General features: G+C 39.0%; 2 protein-coding genes across 2 annotated transcripts; one reads left to right on the top strand and one right to left on the bottom strand.

Moving 5' to 3' along the window:
• Positions 1–1,471: 1,471 nt before the first annotated feature.
• CCDC152 (coiled-coil domain containing 152) lies at positions 1,472–17,706 on the top strand (the record flags this gene model as incomplete). The annotated part of the gene is made up of 8 exons (XM_084278767.1): positions 1,472–1,534; positions 2,485–2,590; positions 12,621–12,689; positions 13,705–13,769; positions 15,171–15,273; positions 15,938–16,065; positions 16,969–17,055; positions 17,576–17,706. The coding sequence occupies 8 exons, from the start codon at positions 1,472–1,474 to the stop codon at positions 17,696–17,698; spliced, it is 744 nt and encodes a 247-aa protein (XP_084134893.1). The 3' UTR covers positions 17,699–17,706.
• Positions 17,707–17,785: 79 nt separating this feature from the next.
• SELENOP (selenoprotein P) lies at positions 17,786–25,523 on the bottom strand. The gene is made up of 5 exons (XM_084278765.1): positions 25,480–25,523; positions 23,884–24,087; positions 21,905–22,117; positions 20,202–20,319; positions 17,786–19,538 (listed from the first exon to the last, which is right to left on the bottom strand). The coding sequence occupies exons 2-5, from the start codon at positions 24,072–24,074 to the stop codon at positions 18,936–18,938; spliced, it is 1,125 nt and encodes a 374-aa protein (XP_084134891.1). The 5' UTR covers positions 24,075–24,087; positions 25,480–25,523; the 3' UTR covers positions 17,786–18,935.
• Between the last annotated feature and the right edge of the window lie 1,826 nt (positions 25,524–27,349).

Here is a 27,349-nt window from a genome sequence, read left to right as displayed (position 1 = left end):
ATAGAATATTAAGATACGTCATCATTTTATAAAATGTCCTAAATATTTCCAACTACATTTTAACAAATCATTGCATTGTAATAAATGTTAGATGTCATTAAGATTGCTTAGTAAAAAATCACTAATTTAACTTAGAAGCATTAGTTCTTTAAGGTTTCATATAGTCTTAAAAATTGGTTTATTTTTTTAAAGTTAATTAGCTTTAACTAATGAACTAGCTTTGCTCCCTCTGAGGAAACAGTGGATATAAGAGGAAAAGAGTATTAAAACACACAGAACTAGCAATTTTCTCTTACTGTTTTGGTAAAGAAGTTACATACATGTAAAGACTTGTAAATATTGAATGAATGAGAAAATAACTCGGTTTCTGCTTAGTAGTTGTTCACTTGCGTATCTATTTCTGGCTAACTTCACTGTAAGTATTTCTGTCTGGAAACCATTTGGTTTCTGGGTAGTGCGCACATTCTAACTTCTGATTCATTTCTCCCATTGCAATTTTTGTTACCAGTAAAAAGACAGTTCATGTATTACCACTTAGAGGGGATTATTTTGTCTGGAATACTCAGTTTATCTGGTATTGGATTTTTTTTTTATTTTTACCATGGAGACTGATGTTCAGACATAGTTTCAATATTTTTAGATGCATTCATATTGTGCATTTGAGATCCATCTTACAAACGTATGTTGAAGATTCTGTAAGTAGAATTTCCACTGAAAATTGGAATTGTGTTAATAATTTGGAATATGTGGGTGCTTTTCCAAATACTGTCATTGTTTATGTGCTGCTGTGTCTCATCACTGATGCTGATGCAAATTTTTTATAAGAAAATGTGCAAATAACTTAAAGTGTGAATAGTTAAGAGCATCTACACAGGTCTAGATCCTGCATTAATGAGTGCCTGTTAAAATCTCATTTACTTAAGTAACTTTTTTTTTTAAGTTAATCAAGCTTAACAAAATTTCATTTGATTCATCTATAATATGCACAGTGGAGAAGGAGTAGTGCTTAATTTTCCTACTCTTTAAAATGCGGGCAGAAAGACCAGTCTATTTAGCAACATACCTAAGGGAAGTTGGTCATATGTTTTAAAAGCATCACATGTGCAGACCACTAAGATATTGAAGTAAAATTGCATCATTGTGTCTGTGGAAGTGGATTCAGATTTATTTTTCAACTGCAGAAAAAAAATCCCAATTCAACTATATAATCTATCTATTTGATAGATTTTGCTTGGGCTTTCTGACATTCCTAGAAATGCAAATCTTAGGCTGGTTTAATTCTAGCTTCATGTGCAAAAAAGAGTTCTTATTTTTAAAAAATGTTCTTTCTTCTGCTTATATTTGTACATTTGAAATCTTTTGACATAGTATTTACAAGAAATACTAATTGATAGATCTGTATTTTTTTTCTATATAATGATCACTGAATTAAATTGTCCAGACAGAAATGAATCACAGCCATGAAGAAACTATGAAGAAAATCAGCGTGGTGAACCTTGATAAACTTTTAGATAACTTCTCGGAGATAGAAAAAGTAAGTGAAGAACGTGAAAAACATTTAAACTGCTAACTCTATTTAGGCACATTTTAATAATCTTTTCAAGCAAAGCTTTCTTTTAAGTGGTATCAGTTTATCAATATGCCTTGTAATACCAACTTTGGAAAGTATGTATATTGACTGTATCTCAGTGATATGAGTTATTTTTGCAGAGTCTGAGAAGCTTCTGTTTCTGTGGTTTTTTGGTGCAGAATTTTAATGGTACAGCAGCCAATTCTGTTTTTTCAGGAAAACTGTGGAAGTGTCACTTTGTATCTGACGCTGATATTGGAGATAACAGTATTACATATCTTTGCTGGCCTGTCCTTTCCCAAATGGTTCCTTGTTCTAGAAAAATGTCATTGCCATAGCAAGAACATCTGTTCCTATATTCCATATTCATTGAGTTCTCTTTGTTTTATGTGTATGTCAGTTCTTAAAAGATTGATCCACTGAGGAAAATCCATACTGTATTTCTGGTTAGGCTCATGTTGGCCAGCTGTCTGTTGATGTCCTGATCAGTAAGTCCATACTAGAGATGATATAAAAGGGCACCAGAAATAAATTTAACATTTCTTGCTGAAAAAACATACCGCACCAATTCCTATTCACACCCATTACTCATGTTTGTGCTCAGCAAGGGCACTGACAGCCTCATTTGCAAAGAGATAGAAAGAACATTGCTGAGGATTGATCCAGACCATGGACTACAGAATTCAGAAGAAACAGGTTTGTAACTACTGACATAAGTAATCAGTCTTAGTTCTGCAGGGTAAACTCACAGTAACGCAGGCTCTTGAGTCTAGCATTGTTCTCTTATATAATGGAATTTCCAGAATGGTAAAATAATACAGGTTTGTGAATGCACTGTTGTGTAATTGTTAAATTTTATATCAATTTAAAACTTAAAAGATATTACTGTAACAGTATTTTTCCATTTTTTCTAGAAAATATCAGAAATTAATGAAGTAAATAATCTACTGCTTCTTCAGCTGGAAAAATCTAACAGGTTGTTAACACTAAGCCAATCGAAGGAGGAATCAGTAAAAGAAGGTAAGTTATTTAATAAATGGTATGGGGTTTGCATACATTCATGAAGTTCTGAGAAATATTTCCATTATTTTCAGTAATATACAAAAAAAAATATCAAGGATCTAAAATACTGTGTGAAAAATAGTAATGCTTAATCTTGGCTTGTGTAATCAAATTCATCTCAAAGCGGGTAGCTTTAATCTACAAACATACCTTGAGAACTGCATTAAAGTAACTGTTTTCTAGTTGATGTTAATATCCATCCACTTTATGAGATTTTTGAGTTTGTACAGTACTAATGAAATAAAAACTTTCCTTTTGTATTTCTTTTCTCTTTTCTTCCTCTTCATCTTTTTTCTTTTGACTCTTACCTCCCTGCAGAGAAAAATTGTGCTGTGTTGGCAGGTAAAGATGGGAGAGGATCAGATGAATTTTTAACTCATGATGATGTTACTGTGCCCAAATGTTTGTCTTCGCTATCCATACAGGCCTCTTGAGCATAGGGTGAACTGCCACTGTTTACAAAGCCAGTGTTTTTAAGCAAACTAACATCAGTAGTTTTACTTAAAGCACTAATTTGTCACTTAGCATTAATCCATGAGCAGCTCAGATGTCTGTAGGACAACAGGGTCAGCATTTGTGAAGAGTAAGGTCAGCCCTTTCACAATCAAGGCTCCAGCTGAGCTGTTCCATTGGTATCAATATGACAAATGTTACGTTTCACCTGGTCACCAGAAACATTTTGCCTAGTGAGAAATGAGGCAGAAGCATTCTTGAATTTTGCCTTCTGAAATTTCAAAAATTGCCTGTATTTGGAGATGGCATGTGGACTAGTGGGACAGGTGCTCCAAGGTATCATAGAGAATTATATTTCCTGGTTGCTTGTGTGATTTGGTTTGCTTGGAGACAATCTGATAGCCCAGTCTGGGGTTTGGAATATATTTTCCCTGTACTATGTTGACTGGTATATTGAAGATTTAATTTTCATCTTTAAATTTGGCTAACTTAAATTAATTCTTTAACGACCTTGAGCATTGGAATCTCAGTGTCTTGTTCTGCCTAGGCATTTGTTTCACTTCTAGAGGACTGAAAAGCTGTGAGATTTAATCTCTGAACAATGCAGATTAAACAATATGGCTGCCATTTTGTATTTATAATGTTACTGTCAAGATTTTATTTCTATGACATTTCCAACTTCATTTTAAAGTATAAGCAATAGCATATCATCCTTCAACTTTGAGTTCAATTAAGGTGATATCACTGTTGTAAATTTATTCCATAGGCTGTACTTCTATTACTGTCAGCTTTAATGTGATCAGTTTTGATCATATTTCTTTAATTTCATACAGCAGATGTCATTATGGTGCTAAATAGTTATGAATGGTAATAATAGTTTCATATTAAGATAATATTTCAATATATAATCTCTTGGTATTAGTATTAATATAATATATGAATAGACTGTATCTGCCAATAGCAGAGAGTTTAGAACTAGATTATCTTTAAGGTCCAACCCAAACCATGCCATGAATCTAAAAGGATTCAAGATGTTCAATGGAAGCTAAATAAATGGTATTTACTGTTTCGCCGTTGGGAATAATGAGCCTTTACATCATAATAAGGAAGTTGCAAAATAAGGCATTAAAAAGTGGTTTTGTTGTTGTTTTAATTCTAGAGATATAACTTTTCAGATGGGTATTTGAAAAAAGGATAATATCTAGTACTTTGTCTAGATTTGTGGTTGCTTATTCTCCTGTAGTTTGTAGAGTTCCTGAAAGTCGTATCTTTTTATAGAACTTTGAGTCAGCTTGCTGAAAGTGAGGAAAAAGGGTAGGGATAAACTTGCTTCCACACTGGAGTGCCAGTGCCGGTTGGTTTCACTTAGATCTTCACTTATATAATTTAGCATAATCCGAAATGAGTTGGTGAAGCTATTGAGTAAATGAGTTAAGTTTCCTTAATGATGCTAGTCTATGCAGTTATACCAGTTATATCTCATGTTTCAGAATGACAAGTGATAAAGAGGAAGAATGAAAACCAGTAGCAGTAAATATGGGAGGCATTTTGTACATAAACAGCGGTTGGCTCTATCTGACTGCTTCCCAGGAAAGAGATCTTAGTGTCCTTCTGGATAGTTCTCTGAAGATAACAGTCAAAGAAGCAAACATAGTGATAGGTATGAGATAGGATTATGGAAGAAATAGACCAACAAACATTGTGTCCCTGTGTTTATCATGTAATGTTCTGCTCTACACATTTCAAAACAGATATACGAGAAGTAGAAAAGATAATAGAGAACATTTGGTATTGTCAGGATGAGGAACCAGGATCCAATCATGTAACATGACTCACAGAGTTTCAGGCTTCACCAGCCAAGGCTCAGTCCCCCTGTACCCGTGTGTGGTGGGCTGACCCTGGCTGGAGTTGCAGTTGGTTTATCACACACTGTCACTGCCACTCCTTCCTCCTCAAGGGGACAACTCCTCACATTATGATTCCCAAGCTCCATCATGTGTTTCCTCTCGTGGGTAACAGTCCTCCACAAACTTCTCCAATGTGAATCCTTCCCATGAGCAACAGTTCTTCATGAACTGGTCCAGTGTGGGTCTCTTCCATGGAATGCAGATCTTCAGGACCAGAGTGCTCCAGTATGGGTCCCCCATGGAGTCACAAGCCCCTCCAGCAAACCTGCTCCAGTGTGGGGTCCTCCCACTGTGGGCGGCTTGCTGCTCCTGCCAGACGCTTGCTCCAGTGCAGGCATCCCACTGGGGCAGAGCCTCTTTCAGATCGTCAGGTGGAATTTCTGCACTCCCATCATCCTCAACATAAGGACATGGAACTGTTGGAACAAGTCCAGAGGAGGGCCACAAAGACAATCAGAGGGCTGGAGGACCTCTCCTATGAAAACAGGCTGAGAGAGTTGGGATTGTTCAGGCTGGAGAAGAGAAAGCTCTGGGGACAACTTACAGCAGCCTTCCAGTTCCTGAAGAGGACCTAGAAGAACACTGGGGAGGGACTTTTTAGAAGGGCATGTAGTGGTCAAGGGGGAATGGTTTTAAATTGGGAGGGGGTAAATTTCAGTTGGATATTAGGAAAAAATTCCTCACTATGAGAGTGAAGAACATGTTGCCCAGGGAGGTGGTGGATGCTCCCTCCCTGGCAGTGTTCAAGGCCAGCTTAGATGGAGCCTTGAGCAGCCTGGTCTAGTGAAAGTTGTCCCTGCCCACGGCAGAGGGGTGGGAACTTGATGATCATTAAGGTCTCTTTCAAACCTAATCATTCTATGATTTTATGATCTTCTGTGGGCTGCAGTGGGACAACTATTTTTTGCCCTGGTCTTCATCATGGGCTGCAGGAGAACTGCCTAGAGCACCTCCTCCCCCTCCTTCACCGACTTTGCTGTCTGTAAAATTTCATTAATCTCTCTGGCTGCAAAAGATGCTGCTCCTTCTGGGTTTTTTCCTCCTTAAATATGGTATCACAGAGATGCTACCAACATCACTGATTGGCTTGGCCTTAGCCAGTGGTGGGTCCTCCTTGGAGACGGCTGGTATTTGCTTTGTCAGACCTAGGGGTAGCTTCTAGAGGCTTCTCACAGAAGCCACCCCTGCAGCCCCACCACCACTACCAAAACCTTGCTACACAAACCCAAAGCACCATGCAGAGCTGGCCCAGTAAGGGCTGCCAGGGTCAGCCAAGTCCACATTGCCAAATAAGTCCATAGTGATGGAGCAGGTCCAAGGTCAAGGTAGGTTGAGTCAGGATCAGGTCCAGAAATGGTAATAAGGGCCAGACATGGTCTACTGATCACTAGTAGGTCTGTGGTGATGAGGCAGGTCTGAAATCAAGCCTCAAAGTCACTCCCTAGGTTACCACTAGGGTCCAGAGATTCCTGATCTGTGGCTGCAACACAGCTGCAGCATAGCTCAAGGGAGGCCAAGGGCAAAGACCTCAGCTTAAAACTAGCTCATTTGGAGTTTCCAAAGGGAAGGAGGGGCAACTATTTCTGAGTCTTCCAGCTTTCTTCAAGCAGCTTTCTTCGTTGTTACCAGCTGGACTCTAAATTGGCCTTGAGCACAGCCAAACACTCAGAAGGTGAGTGGGGGAGAATGCAATTGGGGGCCCTCACAGATTTCATCACAATCTTGGAACATCTAAAGAAAGCCTTAAGTTGACTTGCAACTTTTCAGCCCAAATAGAAAGAATAGAGCTGATATGACTCATAGCTGTAAAATTATGAATGACAGAGAAAGTGACTAGGGAAAGAATATTCAATCTTGAATGTAGTAAGAGAACTACATGGAAATCAAACTTGTGGATTTATTTAAATGAAGCAACTGGAGGAACTTTTCCATACATGACAAACTAAAGTTGTTAAATCAGTTCCACAGAAACTTGTGAATAACAGAAGTATAGATTAGTCCAAAAAGATTAGAAAAACTTAAAAAATTTGTTAAATACAAATATGGTACCTCTCAGGTCTTGTGTTTTGGAAGCAGAGAGGATATATTAAGGTTAGTGTTTATCCAGCCTTTTTTCCTTTTTCCTGAAGTATCTTCAGGATATTGGTATCTGAAGTATCAATACTGGTTACTGTGAAGTAGGATCGGGAACTGGATGGAACTCTGATCTGACTCATTAGAGCCATTTGTTTATTAACCACAAAATACAGTGCAAGGCAGTAATTCAGAAACAGATCAAGAGGCTTCACTGTTGACAAAAATGGAGGGGAAGGGGTTTGTATAGAAACTAGATTTTAAAAAGGGAAAGGGAAACGTGGACAAAAAGAAGAAATTCTTACTGTAGAACCTATGGGATAAAGATAGCAGAGAAAATAAAAGAGACAACACAGGAAATTGGAGGAGCAGGGATGACTGCAGCAAGGACTGTGGAAGTATAATGGGCTGAAAATAGATAGAAGTGAGAAGAGAGATTTGAACTTTGTAAGTAGTAGTGCCTCACTTTGATAAGAGTGAAAATATTTGAGGAGATAGTTATGCTGATATAACTGAAGAGAACAACCTCTTGAGCTGCTTTGAAATATATGATGGGGAAAAGTGTGGATGGCAGAAGTCCAAGTAAAAATAACAAAGCAATCAATGTAAAATATGTACTAAAGTTTTAGCAGCAGGGATAGTCAGGAAAAAACCACATCTCAGTAACACTGAAATCATAGTAGTAGTACAAATTAATATGCATATAGATAGGAGGTAGAATTGTTGGAAGCCAAGGATTCTTGTCAGTGAGTGAAATTGCAGAGCTGTTGGTACCTGTAACAAAAAAAGTGAAAAGCAAGAACTTGGAACAACGTGGAACAACCAAGAGGTGGTTCTGAAAGCTACTAAAGGATAAGGAAGAAAAAGGTAAATGAGAGGTAATTCTATCCAAAGGGGTAGAATATACTTAGAAAATCAGTTACCATGGCTGTGCTGTTAGGTTAATGTGCTTACCAATAAGGTAAACATTTCCAAGTATCATGGCATGAAGTGCTTGTACGTTTGTAGATTTCAATGTATTCATTAATGGTGATCAGAAAGCACAGTTTCACAAACCATCTTGGGCAGCAAACGGGCATAATCTGCAGTGGGTGCTGTCAGAGGAATATTCAGGTAAACAATTGTCCATGTTACCAGAGATGGGCAGTGACTTTAATTTTAAAAGTATTCCAAAAGGACATTAGGGTTGAGGTAGTGATTCCAAGTTACAGTAAATATATAAATATATCATTTATATAACACTATACAAATATATACAGCATTATATAAATTTATAATGTTTCTAAAGCCATTAAATAGGCGTCGTATTTTTCACCTTTATCAAATCCACCTGCAACATTGACCCTTCAGAAGGGGTAACAGCTGTGTACTCAGAACGAGAGCACTAAAAGTGTTGTGCATAAGAGGTTGATTCTCTGTAAAACCTTTTTGAAAGTCAAAGCACTGTGGTGTTAAAGAAACCCACTCTTTTATTTGTTACTGATGGGGTTACAAAGGATCCTGTGCAGAATTGGAGAATATGGAAGGGACCAAAGATAGCACTGATACTTTCATTCTTACTTTGGCAACAGTTATTATAACAGATTCTAGTCATGAGAATGGCTTTTATACAGCAATCTTGCCAACTGTGACTTGGAAAAAAAGATTTCTTTTAGCCTTATGTCCTAAGCTGCTTCCCAGAACTCAGATCAGCCACATTTCCTGAAATTATAATTTGAAGAGTTGGTCCAAAAGCAACAAAATTGCTGTATTTGGACAGCTGCATCAATTTCTTGATGGACAGTGTCAATGCAAAATCTTAATGTATACATATGCTCAAGTTGAATAGCATTCTCAAGTTCATTCTATTACAAATTTAACACAAAAGCAAATCAGTTTTCAGGAGAGGTAAACAACTCAGCCTTAAAATGTAAGACTTAGCAGTGGAGCACAAAACAATTCACAGAACAGCTAAGGAAAAAAACAAAACAGACCACATGCTGGTGAATGTTTCACATATGATTCCAAATAAACATGCTGCTTACAGCAGAGGAGTGAAGAGAAAGAGCAGTATGGAAGGGAAGGCTGTTGTTCCTCATACCCTGGAGGGTTTGTGGCTACTAGTGGTGGTGGGGTGGAGGAAGTGGAATTTTATCCTGGCTGAAGAACTATTTGTTAGTATGAGAAACATAAATAGGAATAGCATTTTGTGCCCCAAGAAATCTCCAGCAAGTATAAGTGAGAACCTGTTGGCCTCTGGACATCTTTGATAGTCACAAGTTCTCTCTCTGGAACTGTTTGAGGTAAATGAAGGCTGGGAATTCTGAAGGAAATGCAAAGGAAGAAAGAAAACTTGTAAACGTCAAGGGAGAAACTGAAAACAGTTGAACCAAAGATAATGTGGGAAAAGATGAACAACTGGGCAAGGGTATACATATTCTGAAAGGTCAATGATGAGCTTTGTTTTGTCTTGATATGTCCTTTGCTAAGCAAAGGTGAGATTCAGGAGCATGTTTTTTGTTTAGTGTACATCATTGCAAATCCACTGAAGATAGACACAAGTGTGGCAAGTATGGCATTTTCCTTTTCTGCTCCTAAACACTTTCTGTATGAATAACTGGATTCCTGTAGTGAGGCTACAATTCTGAACTAAGATCTACTATATTTCTTAAAAAGAAAGCCATCACATTATTGTCTATAGAACATAAGGTGGCTCTATTTTGATGTGATTAGTGTTTCATTTTAATTTTTTTGCAAATAAGCACTTCACCTTCTTTAAATATTTCTTGTAGCAATTGCTCAGTAGCAGTAGATAATGCTTCCAAGTAACCAGGGTGGAGCGGGTGTATTCAGTGACACATTTTCATAGCAATTTCAGGACTGCATGTTTGTTGACTTAGTGTTTCAACATGTTAAAGGAAAAAGAGGTTGATGTTAATTGCCCTATTAAAAAGCCAATAGTTTAAATTATGATTGCAGATGAAAGAAATTGTGATAAATATAGATATTAATAATGAAAAAATGAGTATTTAGGCTGTTCAGTCTTTCTGTATGTATAAAATCTCACAAAATATTTTGGGTTGGAAGGGACCTCAAAGTCCATGTAGACCCAACCCCCCCTACCATGGGCAGGGACACCCTCCACTAGACCAGGTTGCCCAAAGCCCCACCCAACCTGGTCTTGAACACTGACAGGGAGGGAGGTGTCATCCACAGCTTCTATTTTGCTTGTGCCTGAACAGTTTCCAGGACGATCTGATCCATATCTTACCGGGCACAGGGCTGAGGCTGACTGGCCTTCCTTTGTTCCCTTTTTAAAAATGGGGTTACATTGCCCCTTTTCCAGTTAATGGGAACTTCACCAGACTGCCACAAGTTCTCAAGTATGATGGAGAGTGGCTTAGATCATCCGCCAATTCCCTCAGGATCTGCAGATGCATTTCGGCAGGTCCCATGGACGTGTGCACCTTTAGGTTTCTTAGATACTCTCAAACCTGATGTTCTGCCACAGTGGAAAGTTCTTCATTGCCCCAAGTCCCTGCTTTTGCCTTCTGTGGCTTGGGTGGTGTGGCTGGAGCCCTTGCTAGTGAAGACTGAGGCCAAAAGTCAAGTACCTCAGCCTTCTCCATATCCTGGGTAACCAGGTCTGTTACCTTCTAGAAGGGACACACATTTTCTGTCATCTTTTTTGATCACTGACATACCTATAGAAATGTATCTTCTTGTTCCTGGGTGATTTAGTTCTACCAGGGCTTTAGCTTTCCTAACCTGATCCCTGGCTGCCCTGACAGTTTCTCTGTATTGCTCCCAAGCTATTTATTTTCTTGCTTCCATGCTCTGTAGGCTTTATCTTGGTCTCTGAGTTTTTTCCAGGAGCTCCTTGTTCATCCATGCAGGCATCTCAGTATTTTTGGCCAACTTCCTCTTTTTTTGGATATCTCGCTCCTGAGCTTGGAGGAGGTGATCCTTGAATATAACAGAGTATTCTTTACAGGGAAGGAACTACACAGAGTCTGTTACAGATCCCATACCAGTAATCCACAAAGCTGCAACCATTTAGCAAAATTTGCTTTTTCTTCCATAACGTAGTCAAGCAAAAATTGTGGGTTCCTGGTATTTTTTTTTCCCCAGTCACAACTGTAATTACGTAAGGGATTTGCCAGGATAGGTCCTTTAAAGATAGGAAAGATAAGCAAATGTTCTTGGGACTGGATAAAAGAGTGGCTTACACTTAAGTAGCTGTGATTCTTTGTAAGACTAGCTGCTATCCTATTGTTTACTCAAATGCATAGATGTCTTTCCAACTTGTGCATGAATTACAGACATCTGGTCTTATTTCCATATGTTTTCACATGGGAGAAAATCTGTAGTATAAGTAGTTGGTATAAATGGGCATGCTAGCCCAGTGCTTCCAATTTTGAATAGTATTTTTCCACAAATGCTTGTGATTCAGTTCAGGATCTGTGGGCAGGCAACGATTCTGTGCTGTTCGTGCTCCCTCTGCTGTTTTCTGGGAAGGGTGGAACGCGAGAACGCAGCTGCTGAAGTTGGCTGTATGAGAAGCAGACTTGGTGGGAGATTAAAGGTCAAAAAGATTGAGTGGAAAATGCATTTCTGAGCTGGGATCTTAATTCGTCTCTCTGACTGCTACTTGTAATGCAGTCTTTAATTATATGATCTCAAATTTTCAACAAAGCTTTGGTATTCTGAGATGATTAACTGTTATTTAGTGTATTTAATAGGAAGTTAAAAGCCACCTACGAAGTGCAGTGGTATTCTGGAAACAGACAGACAGGTTTTAAGAGAAAAGCAACCTTGGTTGTAGTGTCCCCAGTCTGTCCAGTCTTTGAGTATTTTGTAACCTTATTGATAAGGTTACAACAAACATAAGGGATAAAATTAGTATTTAATTAAAACCAAATACTACAGGCAGTCTGTATGGTGTTCAAATATTAAAAACACAATATAAAATAAAATTATTAAATACAAGTATGAAAACTGATAACAAGTTGCATGTATATACTAAACACACAGACACATAATTATTTTATTTGAAAATAAATAATGGAGATATTGTAGGATATTCTGGGTCTCTCTAAGTTTCGGCTGAACCAGAAGCTGAATGTTAATATGCAGTAAAAAAAAAAAAAAGGAGGGGAGGAGGGAACTGCAATGAATAGATAATGTTGGTCATGTTAATAAAGAATCTTGGCAAAAATGCTCTCAGGGAAGTAAGCCTCAGTTTCATTAATTACATCAAATTGCTGGAATGCTGATATGGAAAATTTCTATTATTTCCCAGAAAACAATAACATCTTTATTTTCTGGATAGAAATAAAACTATAGTAGTTTTATGAACTGATTTGTATTGCTTGATAAAATTTATTTTTTCTACCATCAAACTAAAATAGAAAATTAAGCCATAATAATGGAGTTATTTGTATAGTCAGTAAGAATATCTAGACTAATATTTAATAAAGGTGATTATAAAATATTTGAGAACGTTTATAAACAAAATATAAAATTAAAATGGTGAATAAATTATTTTAAAATGCTGGATTTTTCCCTTCTTCTAGAATGTACTACTCTACAGAATGTGATAAAGGGTCTAACACAAGCTATTGAAAACCAGTGTAATGTGAAAGGTAAAAGCAAAAATGTTCTTATACATACTGTACTGTAATTTAGAATGAGCATGCATTTAATTTTTTTGCTTATATTTACTGATTCTTTCAAAGAGAAATTCACTGAAGCCAATCAGAAAGGAAAAAAACATATCTAAGGTCAATCCTATGCAGATTTTGGTTATCAATATGCTGACTAAATGTCTATTGCTATTATCCTACTCATGGGAAAGTTCTATCTCAGTGGCCTCTCTTTTAATCAGTGATTGGGCTTTAAATTTATTTCAGCACAGAACAGGCAATTTTAGAAAAAAGTGAGAAAGTATCCTTTGACTTCTGGACTGTAATCTATTGAAGCATTTATGCATACTCTTTATCACTTTGTTAAAACAAAGAGTCTTAATCCTTATTGTATCCATAAATACTTGAAAGTTACTCATAGGTATTTTTAAATATATAAATATTTTCTATATCTTTATACCACAGTTTAGCTGTACACCTGTTAATTTTATTCCCATTGTGTGTTCAATGCACATTAGCATAAATACTAATAAGCCTCTAAAAATTGGAAGTGTATGGCTGTTTTAGTATACAAAGAGACTTCTAATAATCAAAACAACCCATCTGCTTTTTCTAAATTCTGGTTTTGAGATACTACTTTCTAGTTTTGGGGAAACAAGTACTTTTAAAGTTGCATCTTTCAATTAGGAACTGCTGTAGCCATGATAATGCTTTATTTTTTGAGCTAAGAACTTGGCACCCAGATCTTCTTGACTGCATCAGTTATCAGAAGGCTAAAGACGGTTTTAAGAAGTAATACCAGGCAAATATTGTGACTAAACTATGAATTTTCTTGTTAAGAAATGGAGACTAAAGTTATGTGGTTTTGTAAATTATTATTTTCCTGTCTACAAAAAAAATTATTTTTAAGTTCAGACAAATCAAAAAATGAAACTAATTTCCTCCTTCTGCTTTCATGCTCATAATACTGCAAAAATGTACCTTTAGTGTCTCATCATGTTTTTTATTTACATAGATGAAAATGATAGACTGAAGGGTACTGTTAACATCTTGGAAGAGAAATTAAAGACTTGTGAACAGGTATGTCATAAATGATCATTCTTTAGGTAGAGGAATAATGTTTTATATCTATTCTAGCAGTTCATATGTCTTTATATTGGGATTACTACTGATATGCATGAGATGAGTTGTTCTCATTACAGTACCAATATGAGAATATGTTAGAGGGACCAAGAAGTCAAAATTACTTAAGTACCAAGAGCTCTAGTTAAATCTAAGATGCACTTATTTAGCTTTAAATGCAACTTTACATTTTAAAACCTAAGGTTTTGCTATTCATGATGCCAGAGAATCCAGAACTGTCTGAATCTTTTCTATAATTTCTTTGGGAGCAAATGCTATGAAGATAATAGGTCTCTGCTTTTTTTCCCATGTCTCATAATAAATTCCATTTACCATCTCTCTGCTTTTTATCTGTGACAGTAGTTTTTGGAAAGGCAGTAACACCAGCAGGACTGGTTGCAAGTTGTGTTAGTTCTCTGTGCTACGATTGCAGATATGCTGGTTTTAGGAATCCCACTGCTGATTTTCTTTGCCTGTGTTTATACTGACTGTGAGCTAATTTATTTTTTTTTAAATACCAAAAGAGCTGCTATCTTGACAATTTGAGAATAAATTAGTAATGGCTCCTGAAGGATATGAGAAAACTATGACTCTATACATTATATATATGTGTGGGCATGGTGGGCCTTCCTAGTGCTGTTCTGAAAGCACTTAAATGACTTTGCCCCTTATACATTATTACCACCAAGGAGTAACTGCCTTTGTGAGTGCCTCCAAGCATTGCTTTGCTGAGTGGCTGCCGACCTTGTCAGAAGGTTTGACAAGAGCTTTGGAGTAAGTATCTCTACATGGGCAGTTATGGCAAATTCCTTGATAATATTCAGGAGTAAGTATTAGAGTAAACTTAAAACAGGCACGTGCAACCTCTTCACTCAAGTGTCAGTGCCACCAGTATCACTACTGCTGCTATCACTGATGTTTCTACTGCTACCAGTATGAAGTTGTGGAACACTTGGTACAAGCAATGCTAACAAAATTCATACTTTAAATATCATTTTTGGTGTACCATTTTGCAGTAAAAATCCATGAAAGTAGAACTGTAGTCACCTAACTGCAGCATTGTATCAGATCCCAGACTGGGGAAAGGAGTATTGCCTCTCCATTTGCCTGTTCTCCAAATACATGCAGTTTCTCATTTTACATTAACTGATAGTTGTAATACAGTGAAATCTGCTACAGTTTTCATCTGTGGACTTTGGCTGCATTGTGTGAGAAGTAATTGGGCATTCTGAATTTATTAGATGAAGAATAAAACAAGCACTGAGTTACTGCTGTACATTTTCACATCAATGTTGTACTTTGCAGAAGACTAAAAGCACAGAAACCTCGAGATTTTTATGAAGCTTTTTATATTCACAGGAGTATAAAGATCAGATTGAGAAACTTATGATAGAAATTAAAAGCAAAGAGGAAGACCATAAATTACAATTAACACAGTTGCATTGTGATATAAGAAAAAAATGTAAGTTCTCTGAAGGCTGAAGTCTACAATGTTGGGTAAAACATGTTGTGACCTGCAGGATCAGTACTTCATTTGGATAAGTACAAGTTCCACTTCTTAGTGGAAACATATGAAAGGTAGAAGTGGATAGTGTTTAACTGAAACTTATCTTTGCTCAGAAGAGTAGACAGTGGTAATGAGGCAACAGTATAGCAACACAGGATGAGGGAAAATTCCCAAACAGATAGAAGAGACACTTGGAACTTGGACCTAAAAATCTGAAGGGATGAAATTTTGGGTTATGTGTTCATTGGGGAATTGGTTTAAACTGTAAACTAGACTGCTGTTAGAGTTTCCAGGTATGTTCAGGAGAGTAGGAAGTTATTTTCACAAATAAAACTGCAACAACAAAAAGCTGGTTTCAATATTAAGATTTTTCATTACTGGCATAGCCTTGGAAAGTAGAAAATTTTTTGTCATCCATTTAGCTGAAGAAAGCCAAACTCCTTGGAAAACATGATGGTTCTTTAAAGAAACTTCATCTTACTGGGGTGGGTCATGGTGGTTTTCACATTTTTTTAAAGTATATTTTTGGCATGTGTCAAATTGTTTTCCTGTGAACTACTGACCTGCTGTTCATAAAGCTTTTTCATATCATCGTATTTTCATGTTACTGTGTTACCAGTTGAAATAAAAGAGGCGGAGTATAGAGAACAGAGAGAGAAAAAGGAACTGGAAATATTAGAGCTAACTAGACAGATGAAAATTCAAAATGAAGAAAAGCAGAACGAAATAGTTAAACTGCAGATAGAGGTATGCATTACAAAGCTGAGTTAAATATCAGTTGGGCAGTGGGTAAACTTAGAAGAGACTGTGTAGTGGAAAATACTAATACTTAACAATGCAACCTAGGAAACTTCAACAGCTCCTGTCTCCATAAAGATGAGTGGCTTCCATGATGGTATCCGCCTTGCTTCCGCTCAGCAGTAAAGTTCTGTCCAATGCACAGGGAGACTTAAGTTTGCTGTGCTCTCTTTTAAAATTATTTTCAGTTTTTTGCTAGCTCCTGAGCTATATTAAAACAAAATTAAACAATGTTTTATGCTTATTTTTATTCTTTTCAATTTCTGAATGCTGGAAATACCTGGTTTTTATAAACTTTTAAGATCTTAAAGTCTTCTCATCCCATGGAGATTTGAGTCACAGAATTCAACGTGTATTTCATGGCTCAGGTTTTAAGTGTCTCTCATTAGAGAAAAAAAAAGGAAATACTTTAAACCTTTCACACATTAAAAAAAGAAATATGCTCTGAAAGTGTGGAGGCTGACTTATCCTTGGAACATCAGAGAAGGCTGATGCTTTCAGATGCTTTTAATATCCACTGCATTTTCTCCTCCTGCAGACATGTGGCTGTGAAGTCTTCAAATTTATTGGTTTTAGTAGTTGTTTTGTTTGTCTAAATGTATACGGATTATACTCTTTGTACTATGTACTTTTTGCAATATTTTGAGGCATTTTTTTTAAGAAAAATAACTTGTAATTGCACCCTGACATAAACAAGTAGCTTCTTTGTGCTAGGCTTAAATAGTAGATAAGCTTGTTAGTAGTATTTTTAGGTACAAAATACTTGAACAAATAAAAATAAAATTATACTCATGCTACTTTACTTTTTTCCTGTTGGATTCTTAATGTTGTGTCTTTTCCCGATTCTTTCAGTTCAATGCTAAATTAGCTCAAGTTCAGAATAAAACTACAAAATCATTTTCAGATGCTTCTGTCTTGCCACAAAGTATCTATCGAAGGGTATGTGCTTTAACAGCATGTAGTATGCAGATCCTGAATACTGTTACAGGCTATTTCACACAGCAGTTCCCTGGGGTTTTATGGTGTGTGTTCTGGAACAAAACAAATGGGCGGGGGGGGATAGTGTGGAGTTTTATGCCTTAGGGCTCCATCTCATTCCCTTACACATCCCACCCACCGCATGTAATGCATCTGCACGGAAGTTGAGGTTCAACAAGAGGCCACATGAGCATTGGTTTTAGTGCAGAATTGTTAGCCTGGGAACTTAAGATAGAGATGACTATTATATACGAGACTAGAAATAACTGTGACATAAATTAGGTATGTGCATGATTGTTTTGGGGACTTTAGGACGCCACAAAAATAGGATTCTGGGGAAGCCATCTTTGTAATTGTTGTGATACAACACACTGAGGAAAAATATTCTTACTAGAATATTTCTCATTAGTAACAGCATATCACACTGTTACATAATGTCATGGGATATTTAACAACAAAGCTTTTGCTTGTATTTTTACAGAAGCTGCAGCATCTCCAGGAGGAGAAGAACAAGGAAATAGAAATTCTCCGAAACACCATAAGGGACTTAGAGCAACGTCTGGGCAAAGGTCAAAACCTGCAGCTGAAACGGAGGCGATTTTGAGTAAATGGCACTAAGTATTCCAGCAGTACATACAATGAGACATAAACAGCTTATTTCAAACTCTGCACTGGAAGTAAAAACAAAGTATGAAGAAAAGCTAAGTATTTTTTATTGAAAACACTCTTGTAAATATTCAAAAGGCATGCATTCTGTGTATATTCTGGACTACTTTCTTGCTAATCAGTATTCACAATAAAAAGACTCAGGTTTTATAGGAGTGATAAATTTCCTATTAAACCATCATTAATTATGGTGTACACTTTCAAAGCCATTTTCATTTCTTGAATATTCTCTTCTTCATCCAGGAATCCTTCAAACCATACTTTTACTTCAGTTAATCAAAGGTTAGGAATGATAAACGACAGACAAAGAAATTACACGAGCTTAAGTGGTGTATTACCTTACTAATCAATAGAGATTTATCAAACTCAGCACTGTTACAAAGATGAACGTTAAAGAGAGATTAAATCTGTTATCCCCCTCTCTCTTTTTGATACTGATTCTGCACTTTGGGCATTATCTTACTGATTTAGTGGGATTTTACATGCTGTAGTACTACGTATTAATGGACCCTGATACCACATATAAGCCACTGAAGTTAAGCGTTCCCAATCTGTTGCTTTAATGCAATTACTGCTTGTATCTTATATTTGAGATAGAATTGTTTTGGCACATTGCTTAGGAGTAAGTTTTTCTGGTACATAGTCTGTATTCCTAGGTTAGGAAAAAAAAAACACAAACACAAAAACTTTTGAATACATTGCATATTAATAAAAAATGATTAAAGTATCTGTTTTGGTTATCTTCTATTCTTGATTGCAAAACATCAGACAAGAGCCCCTAGGTCATAGTTTATGCTCGTGTCCTCACAAATGCAAGCAGAATGTCAGAAGATAAACAAGACAGACAAATTAATCTAGAATGCAGACACCTTCCCAGTGTAACTGAAAAACAAACTACAGGTCAATTAAATTCATTTATATCGTGAAGCTTTTGACTGATGCAATTTGACAGGTACTGTACAATCCTAAGAGCACTGCTCTCCAGGTCTACCATGCAATATTTCAACCCTACACACCTGTCTTAGTATGATTTTTAACTGGGGGCAATAACAACACCTGATCTGTTAATTTTTCCAGTCTTCTAACTGTATGAATTTAGGTAGCAGGACTTCTTTACATTTTTAAGGTGTTTAGTTTGTTTTTCAGGCTCAGTTCCTTGCTTCTTCCTGTCACTGTCAGGTGTCACTGCCTTCACTTGCTCCTGCTGCCGCTGTCTGTCAGGCAGCAGTGAGCAGACGTCACTGTCAAGATTCAGTGATGTCCTCTGATAACAGCTGGCCATGTCACCTGCATGAATTTGGAAGTGCTCCACGACACTGTCAAGTGACAGAATTTCCTACCTCTTCAAACAAAAGGTGTCGACAATGACAGCATCAGCTACTAGAAGTTGAGTCTGATGCTGTCTGCCAGTTTCAAGTTAACTGGTTTTTACAGCTGGTTTTCCCCTTTTTTCATAGCTTTTTATCCTGTGCAATTTCCACATTTTCTCCTGGAGGAACAGTGTCTACCTGCTCATGACTACCTGCCTGCTCATGCCTGTAATGGCCAAACACTCTATGACGCCGACCGCTGTGATGATGATGTCTTTGAGATTCAGGAGCCTGATGGTTCTCATTTTTGGAATGACGACCGCTCCCGCGGTGGTGGTGGTGGTGGTGCCTGTGTCTGTGCTGACCGTGGTGATGTGAGTGTTGACCACGTGGTTCAAGTTCTATCTCTGCCAGCTTTTCATCTGCGTTTTTAGTGATGTTTTCACAAACACCATCAATATCAGGTTCCTGCAAAACAGAGGCTTGCATTAAATGTGATGCATTATGTTTAAATTAGTTGTAAAATATTAATTACCTTCAACATTTTTGCAGATCCTGAAACACAGTTTTGAATTGTTTGTGCTACTTTGCTAAAGGAAGATCTGAATTTGTCGAACAGAACCTTGTTTCACAGCACAGCTGATAACCAGACTGGACTCTTACTGTGGACTTTTGGGAATGGTAATTCAAGTAGTTGCTGATAAAAAGCATGCTTTTTCCAGCGTCCCACACCTGGCCTGCATGAGGCCTACAGTGGGCTGGAGAACTGTATAATGTGACCAAAAATTCATTCTCATGGAACTTTGATGACTATGTACTACCACTTCCTTATAATCTGTGAAGTAGTTCTGACCTCAGTTACGTGTCAAACAAAGCTACCCTTCTTTTACTCCCCCAGGGGTAGTGGGTAAAGAATCCCTTGTCTTGCCACGCTTGTGTGTGTGGCTTTTGCATTACCTGTTAAATTGCCTTTACCTCAGCCCAGGAGCAATCTTACTTCCACCCTTCCTATCCCCTCCCCTGTCCCACCGCAGGGGGCGGGGTGAGCGAGCAGTTGCGCGGGGTTTAGCTGCCAGCGGGGGTTAAACCTGACACTAGTATATGCACATGTAAAATAGAATAAGAAAGTACCGTGTAAGAGCAGTTTCCACACTTGCTTTCACAGTATGCGATCTTAATAGATTCTTCTACATACTGGAAAGACAGGAAGGAATAGGGCAGACCCAGATGATACACCAGACGGCCGCATCTAAGGAGAGAAAGGTCTTTGTGGTTACTTACATACCTAAAATTCAGTATCTCTTGTTACTATGCCTTGATTTGTTCATGCCAGCCTGCCCACGCTGTACAGTCAGTCATATGAAGAGTGTTTCTGTCCAAGCAGTTTACAGGCAAAACCAGTATCTGCCTTACAAACACCTGGCACTCACCTGCATCAGCCAGTAGTGTGAGGCATGATTTCTGGCTAATGTTATAACCCTACTTCAGTGACACTTGGGACTAGCTAAGGTACACTCACCACTCGCCTACCTTGCTAACAAGGAGAGCTGTTTGCACAGTGTAGGGATCACACATGGTGGTTGTTCTTACGCAGCGTAACGTGTTTTTATTGGAACGTGCACTGCGGTACCTCTGCTCTACTGGTTGGTTTAGTGTACATGAGGGGATTCTCACCATGCCTGTTTGCCCCACATCTGGGCCTGAGTGTGCAGGTGCTTGCCTACACGGCTGGTACATTCCAAGGCACTGGAGTAAACACAGAACTTGTACACAAGGGGCTCCTGTGAAGTACCCCACCTGCAATGTCAACACTGTTCCCCACCACTTGCTGCCCGCGTATCTGCAGTGCGCCCCTCGGACCAGCCGCAGGCAAAGGCAGGTTCTTGGCCGAGAATGGCACAGTGAGGACAGGCATGCCTAGAGCGTAACGGATCACGGCCAAACTAGCGACAAATTGACTAGGTGTATCCTGTGTGTCAGCAGCACAAACTGTTCAGCCTTTCAAACACTGCGGGCCAGGCGTCAGCTTTCCGCAGACTACATGCAGTCTGTCATGCGACAACAGCCTTACATGTAGATGTATTCGCTGCTGTAGCATGCAATCACTGTCTACAGATCATTCCAGTTATAGTTTCATCCCACAAGTGTAATTTAGCTAATTTGTGCAATTTCATCATGTTTCTAAAAAAAAGCTAAGTAACTCTCTGATTCTTTTTTAGAGTTAATTATGCTTCAGTGTGAACTGAGAATGTTTGCTGCAGTAACATAGCAGTAATTATATATATGTTTGAAGTGCAGGACTTCTCAAATAATTTCCATTACATCAAAACTGAAAAAAAAAAATCTGGATTTCAAGTAAAGGGTTATCAGTGGTTTTGCCAAAAGGTACGTGTCCCAGAATCCCATGATCAAAAGGCTGTTTTCTTTACAAGTTTTAAGTTTCCATCTGAAGACTAATTTTTCCATATGGCTACATGCCATTTTCAGCAACTCCACTCAAAATGTTTTCATGAGAACTCAGGTAACTTTTCTCTTTTGATTCTACTTTCACATGCATGGATGTAATGCAGTTGTCTGAAAATACAAACAAATCTAAATCCAGTAATTATAAAGAAAAAAAAAATAGCCCAAACTTACTTAAGCAAAAGCAGCCTTTTGTAGCTTCCTTTTATACAGGAAATGTGTAAGTGCTTTACTTAGTGCAACTTAGAAGTTATTATGATGCCACTGTTGAGAAGTAGCCAGGCTTTTTGGAAATCAATGAAATAGACATTTACAAAGCGTTACTCCAAATACATGCAAATATTTTCTCATGTTCCCCTCTAAACACAGACCTGTCATAGATGAGAAAGTCATCTTTGTTTCCATTTAAGGTAGTCCAAACATCATCTTGGTGTTCATCTTGCTGGTAGACATTAATATAGTCTGACACACTTTCTTTCAGTAGGTGGAATTTCCTCTGGGAGTGAGTTCCCTGATGGTTGACAACCACATACGAGATGTTGACGAGTCCTTCATTCTCTAACTTGACTCGCAGGTCCTCCAATCTAGTGGGGAGTGTGAAGATGCAAGACCGTACATCATCAGGGAATCCTAAGATTGAACGCGCTCGACCAAAGCTAACATGCTCCATTTTGCTTTATTACAGTCAGTGTTACTTTCCTCCAGTTAATGGCAATAATTTCACCCTACAAAAACATTTCTGCCATTTTCCAGGGCTATCCACGCACCAAACCAGACTCCACAACAGCCAACACCTCACAGTGCCTGACCTTGTCAACAGAATGCAGACATCTCTTTTCACACTGAATACGATGTTACTTCTGTTGGCAGTTCTTTCATGCTCTTTGTGGCCTAACATGGTTTATCTGGTGTCTTCATGTAAATACCAAGGTTTTGGAAAAACATAGCTGGCTAAAGAATGCACACTGTAAATACAGCAGGCAGATGAATAATCAAGAAAGCAAACCTGCAGTAAAAGCCTGACAGCCATCCCACTCACCTGGACATGCCTAATTTCCCTAATAGCCAGAAAAGGGGTATTAAAGGAACAGGGACAAAAGGGTGGCTATAGAATGTGCAGATCACCTGGCAGGCAGTTACTAGTCTCTCCTTTGGCATCCCATCACAAAAGTCTTGCTTTGCTCTATATACAGAAAGCTGCTTTCTTGCTGTACAGTGTGGGGTTTTTCACTTCTCATGTCTTTCCGACCTATTGAATTGCTCCAGAAAACTCATTTGGGTTTTTTTTTTTTCCATTTCAGGAAACAGTCTAGAACTTGAAATACTCTTTAAAGCCTTTCTAAAATGTACGGAACCAAACCCAGCTATCTTGAAAGACAACCACAAAGCCCAGAGATTTAACACCACATTTTCAAATCTAGTTCTTTAAAACTTTGCGAAGACTACTGATAATACTAAGTTACGGAGCCTAGATGGGAAACTACGATGTTATTACAGTGATTAAAATCAAGCTCCAAAAACGACACTACAGATTTTCAAACCAGTATGATTTCTCAATTACTAAACAAATCCAAGATAAGGCCTGTATGCAATTTCTGTTTTGGTCAGCTCAGAGTTAGCTTCTTGCTGCTGTTACTGTCATCATACCTGATCATTTGCACAGAAGTTTGGCTCAAAAAACCAGAACACCAATGTCCCAGGTCTTGCATGGAAATGTAACACTCATAATGCCCTTGAATGCTTTTTCTAGTTTCTGAGAGGCCAGTCTTTACCTTGTCCACTGCATTTTCCTATTTTTACCTATCTAGGACCCCTGAACAGGTGCTGGGAAAGCACATTAAAAGTCCATGTTTTAATTTGCCTTTTGCCCTACAGATACTACGTCAGAAACAAGCAATCACGGGTCTCTTCATTTCAGGTGCTCTAGACATGTCAGGGGATTATGATGTTTCTCTGTTTCAACACCTTTGCTGAAGTTAGCAACAATTAATCATCCTGCTAACATCAGCACAGTCTTGAGGAACCGTCTATGTTTGTTTTCGTGTGCCCTGGGTTTCATTAGTGTCAAGATGATCATGTGTTTATGTTGTAAATAAAACATGGAGATGATCTGTCAGCCAGGACTAAGACAAGAGATACTGAATCTGAGCCCCTGGCGCAGAATGTTCCTGCGGAGAGTTAACCTGGTCCCTACATTTACATACACCAGCTGGGATGGTGGCACTTGAGGAAGCTAGAGTTCATTGAGTGCCCCTGCATGGCACAGTGCTGGGGACATGTTTTATCCCCAAGGGGCATTAAAAAATTGGCCAGTCACATTTTAACAGAACGTGAGAGAAGGTCACCTTACCTGGAAGCCTGCAGCAGGCACAAGTATCAGCTAGCTTGGAGGAGAGCCACCACCGTGACTGAGCCCCTCGAGTTCAGCATCGGGTTCTCCTCCCCGATACGCCATTCTGGGGGCTCCTTGCAGTTCTGGCTCTCTGTCCCTCCTCCTGGGAGGAGACAGAGAGCCAGAACCAGCCCCAGCCCTGCCCACATGGCTGGGCTTTATCTGAAAAGAGAGAAAATAAACAAGATGAGATCCACACTTAAAAGTTCAGGCTCTCAAGTTCTCACAAAAACCACAGCGGGATATTGGCTCCATTAGGTTTAAAAATAAACAGCTGTAAGAATACAATTGAGCTACTTTGTTTACTGCTTGATTGTGTTTCTTTCGCTTTGCAGTGGAGTTCCCCTCCAAGAAAGGGGCGGTGATTTTTTTGTTGTGTGCGAACAGCTGGAAAGCGTTCACAGTGACTGCATTTTCTTTTAATACCACGAATCAGACTGCTTTGTTTCTTCCTCTCTGCAATTACTTCTTTACTGGTTTTATCACTTCAGTGATTTTAAAGCTATGCCAGTTTACACCAGCAAGAATCTAGACCAGCTCACTCCAGATTCCAGTAATTCCTCTGACTTAGAAGTACTTGCAACAACAGTGTAGTTTGGATCACAGCAACTGTTACAGAACCTGTCAGGGACAGTAAAAAAGAAAAAAGATTTAAAGATTTCTGGAAGGCCATCTGGATTATTTGGATCTCTGAAGAAAAATCTCTTAAAATCACTAGCGTTAGAAACAGTTTTGCAAGAACAGGAAATGAAAACTGAGTTTCAGGATTCCTCAGGTCTTACAAAATCTCTTACCCATGCTCAGTCCATTTCACGTCTACGAAAATCAAAGCATATGAGAAATTCTGTATTTTTTTTTCCTTTTATTCCATTAACATAGTCATTCTGTCTTAATATGCTCAGGAAAAAAATATTGAGGAAAAAATATAAAATAGTAAAACTGGTCCCAAACATGTCCCAGGCTGCAGAATTGTACTTCAGTGCTGCCATCAGTCTGACAGTAAACACAGAATATTTTGAAACATTAAGCTGTGATAAATAACATGCATTTCAATGATCTTGCCACAGCCTACAAAAAAAGTAATAGTAATTTTAATAGTTGATATTTTAAACCAAAAATGAGCTGCGTCAAAGCCAAGAGCATCTGTGAAATCTGTCTGTCCCTAATGCTTCCCTCATGCAGTGCCACCGAGGCACTTCGGGTACAGCAGCTACAGCATCAAGCTGTGGTGCGATCAATACCGACAGGGACCTTCCTTGACTCTTTCCACACGCCTGGAAAGCTGCCCACCTTTATACCCACTATAAACACTTGAAACTCTGGGGCTATCGCCTTTACAGCCTTCTGCAGCTCTGGCACACAGCGCCCAGCAACAGCTGTCCCACACACGGAGGACAAGCTACACTCTGAGTTACACTCCTCTCCACACTGCAACTTTCGAGCTGGTTTCCAAGGGAAATTTCCACAGTCAGCCTTCTCGGCCAGAGAAACAAGCTGACACTCCACCAAACCTTAAGCGATGAGGTTCTTCCACAGCAAAGGCAGCACACTTACCCTTTCCTTCCCCCTTCCTCAGCAGCCCTGCTGAGCTCCGCTGCAGAAGGAAACAGCGGGGGGGAAGAGGGCTGTGGTATTTATACAGCCCTTGTTTATCTCACTTGGCAGATACAGTTCAAAGTTCAGGGAGCTCGCTCAGAGCGACCTTGCAAGCAAAGCAAACCCCCTTAGCAAAAGAAGCCAAAATATTTCTCCATTAACTAATTACAAGTGGAAACTGTTTCCTGTGCAGGACGGCAAGGTACTTTTAATGTAATGACTTTGAATATCGGGTTGTGTGCTTTGCTGGTCACCCCACTCAGCTGGAGGCAGTGGTACAGTCAGGGGAGGGGGGTGGGTGGGCCGGAGTTGCTGCTGTCGGGCTCGGTGGTGGCAGCAGGGAGACGGGAAGGTGCGGTTCTATTTATAAAAATGCTGACCTGGCAAGTTTTTCTCTTGTGTGCTTTATCTGTTATTTGCCTTAGAGAGTGGTGTGCCCTGTCTGAGGGCACACGCAGAACTGAGCTCCTTTCGCCCCACTGCTCTCCATTACGTCACTCGGCTTTAAAACTCACTTCTGTACAGCCTCCCAGCCTGCCAGCCTCTGTTAAAAGGTCAGAGCCCAGGTCTTCAGCCATCTAAATCACTGCAGCTCCATGAAAGCCACGTCCTACCAACTGGTAGTAGCCACTTAACTCTCCGTATTGCTCAGTTAGGTTTTCTTAATACCGACACTGAGGTACCGGCAGACGTTCAGGTTAAACTCTCTCTGTGCTGTCTTTCCCCAGTGGCAGAGAATTGTGTTTCATTTTCACTTGAGTCTGATTTCCTTGGATGTACACCTTATGTGTGTTTATGGAGAAACAAATATTTGAAAGCACGGTGTGCCCTCAGCATTTAAGGGGATGAGCAGAGATTAACTTTATGCTTCTCATTCTTGGGTGTGGCAAATGGAACTGCCAGCCTTGGGGGTTCGTCCTGTGGAAGTCCTCCTACACTCCAGGCAATGGAAAGAAGCACAAAGACCAGCAACTGTATTCAAGAATCTTGGAGGACGCGATGCAGAAAGCAGACAGCTGTCAGACTGGGACTGAATATTCCTTTTAAAAAGGTGGAATGTGGTCACATTCCTTATATTGTCAGGGAAACACATCCTTGTATTCTTCCCTGTTTTGGGACCAAGCCCTCATAACTGTAATGATGTCCTTTGCTATTCCATACAATGGGTTATTTGCTGGGCCTCCTGTCTCAGGACAGCGCTTACGGCTGGACATAAGTATTCAGTATGCATCCTATCTGCCAGTTCCTAAATGAGCACTGAAGCAGCCAAAAAGAAACAAAGCTGGTACAGATCAACTAGTAGGGAGAGGAATAAAATGCTGCACAGTAGCGACTGACAGTTGGTCTCCTGCCAGTTACTGCAGCGTGGATGGAGGTACTGTCAAATAAAGAGCAATACTCCATTCCCAGTTCCTTTTCAGCTTTGTAGGGAGGGATGTGCCCGAGCCTGGATCAACAAGTGCTGCACTGTGAGCTGCATGTAGCATCGCTGAGTGCTGCTGAGACTGGCAGCTCCGCTACAGGAGAGTGAAGCATCCAGAGTAAACTGAGCTGAAGCAGCTCACTTTTAAAACAGCTACCTTGCTATGGAAAGCACACTGAGGACGAAAATGTGCCGTGGTCACTTCCTCCCACATAGTGTGCAGAGACAGTGGCAGACCCTTAGCTCCGTGGCAGAAAGATGAGAAACAGCTGTTGTTAGCAATTATCACTGTGCCAAAAATTACTATTATATTATTATTGTTATATTTATTATAAACTTCATGATATTAAGGAGAGCTTAACAACATCCATAGTGATAAACCATAAGCATCTTGCTTTATAACAT

This window comes from Gallinula chloropus (assembly GCF_964237585.1).
Source record: "Gallinula chloropus genome assembly, chromosome: Z".
Taxonomy (NCBI): Eukaryota; Metazoa; Chordata; class Aves; order Gruiformes; family Rallidae; genus Gallinula; species Gallinula chloropus.
This window is presented reverse-complemented; position numbering and strand designations above follow the sequence as displayed.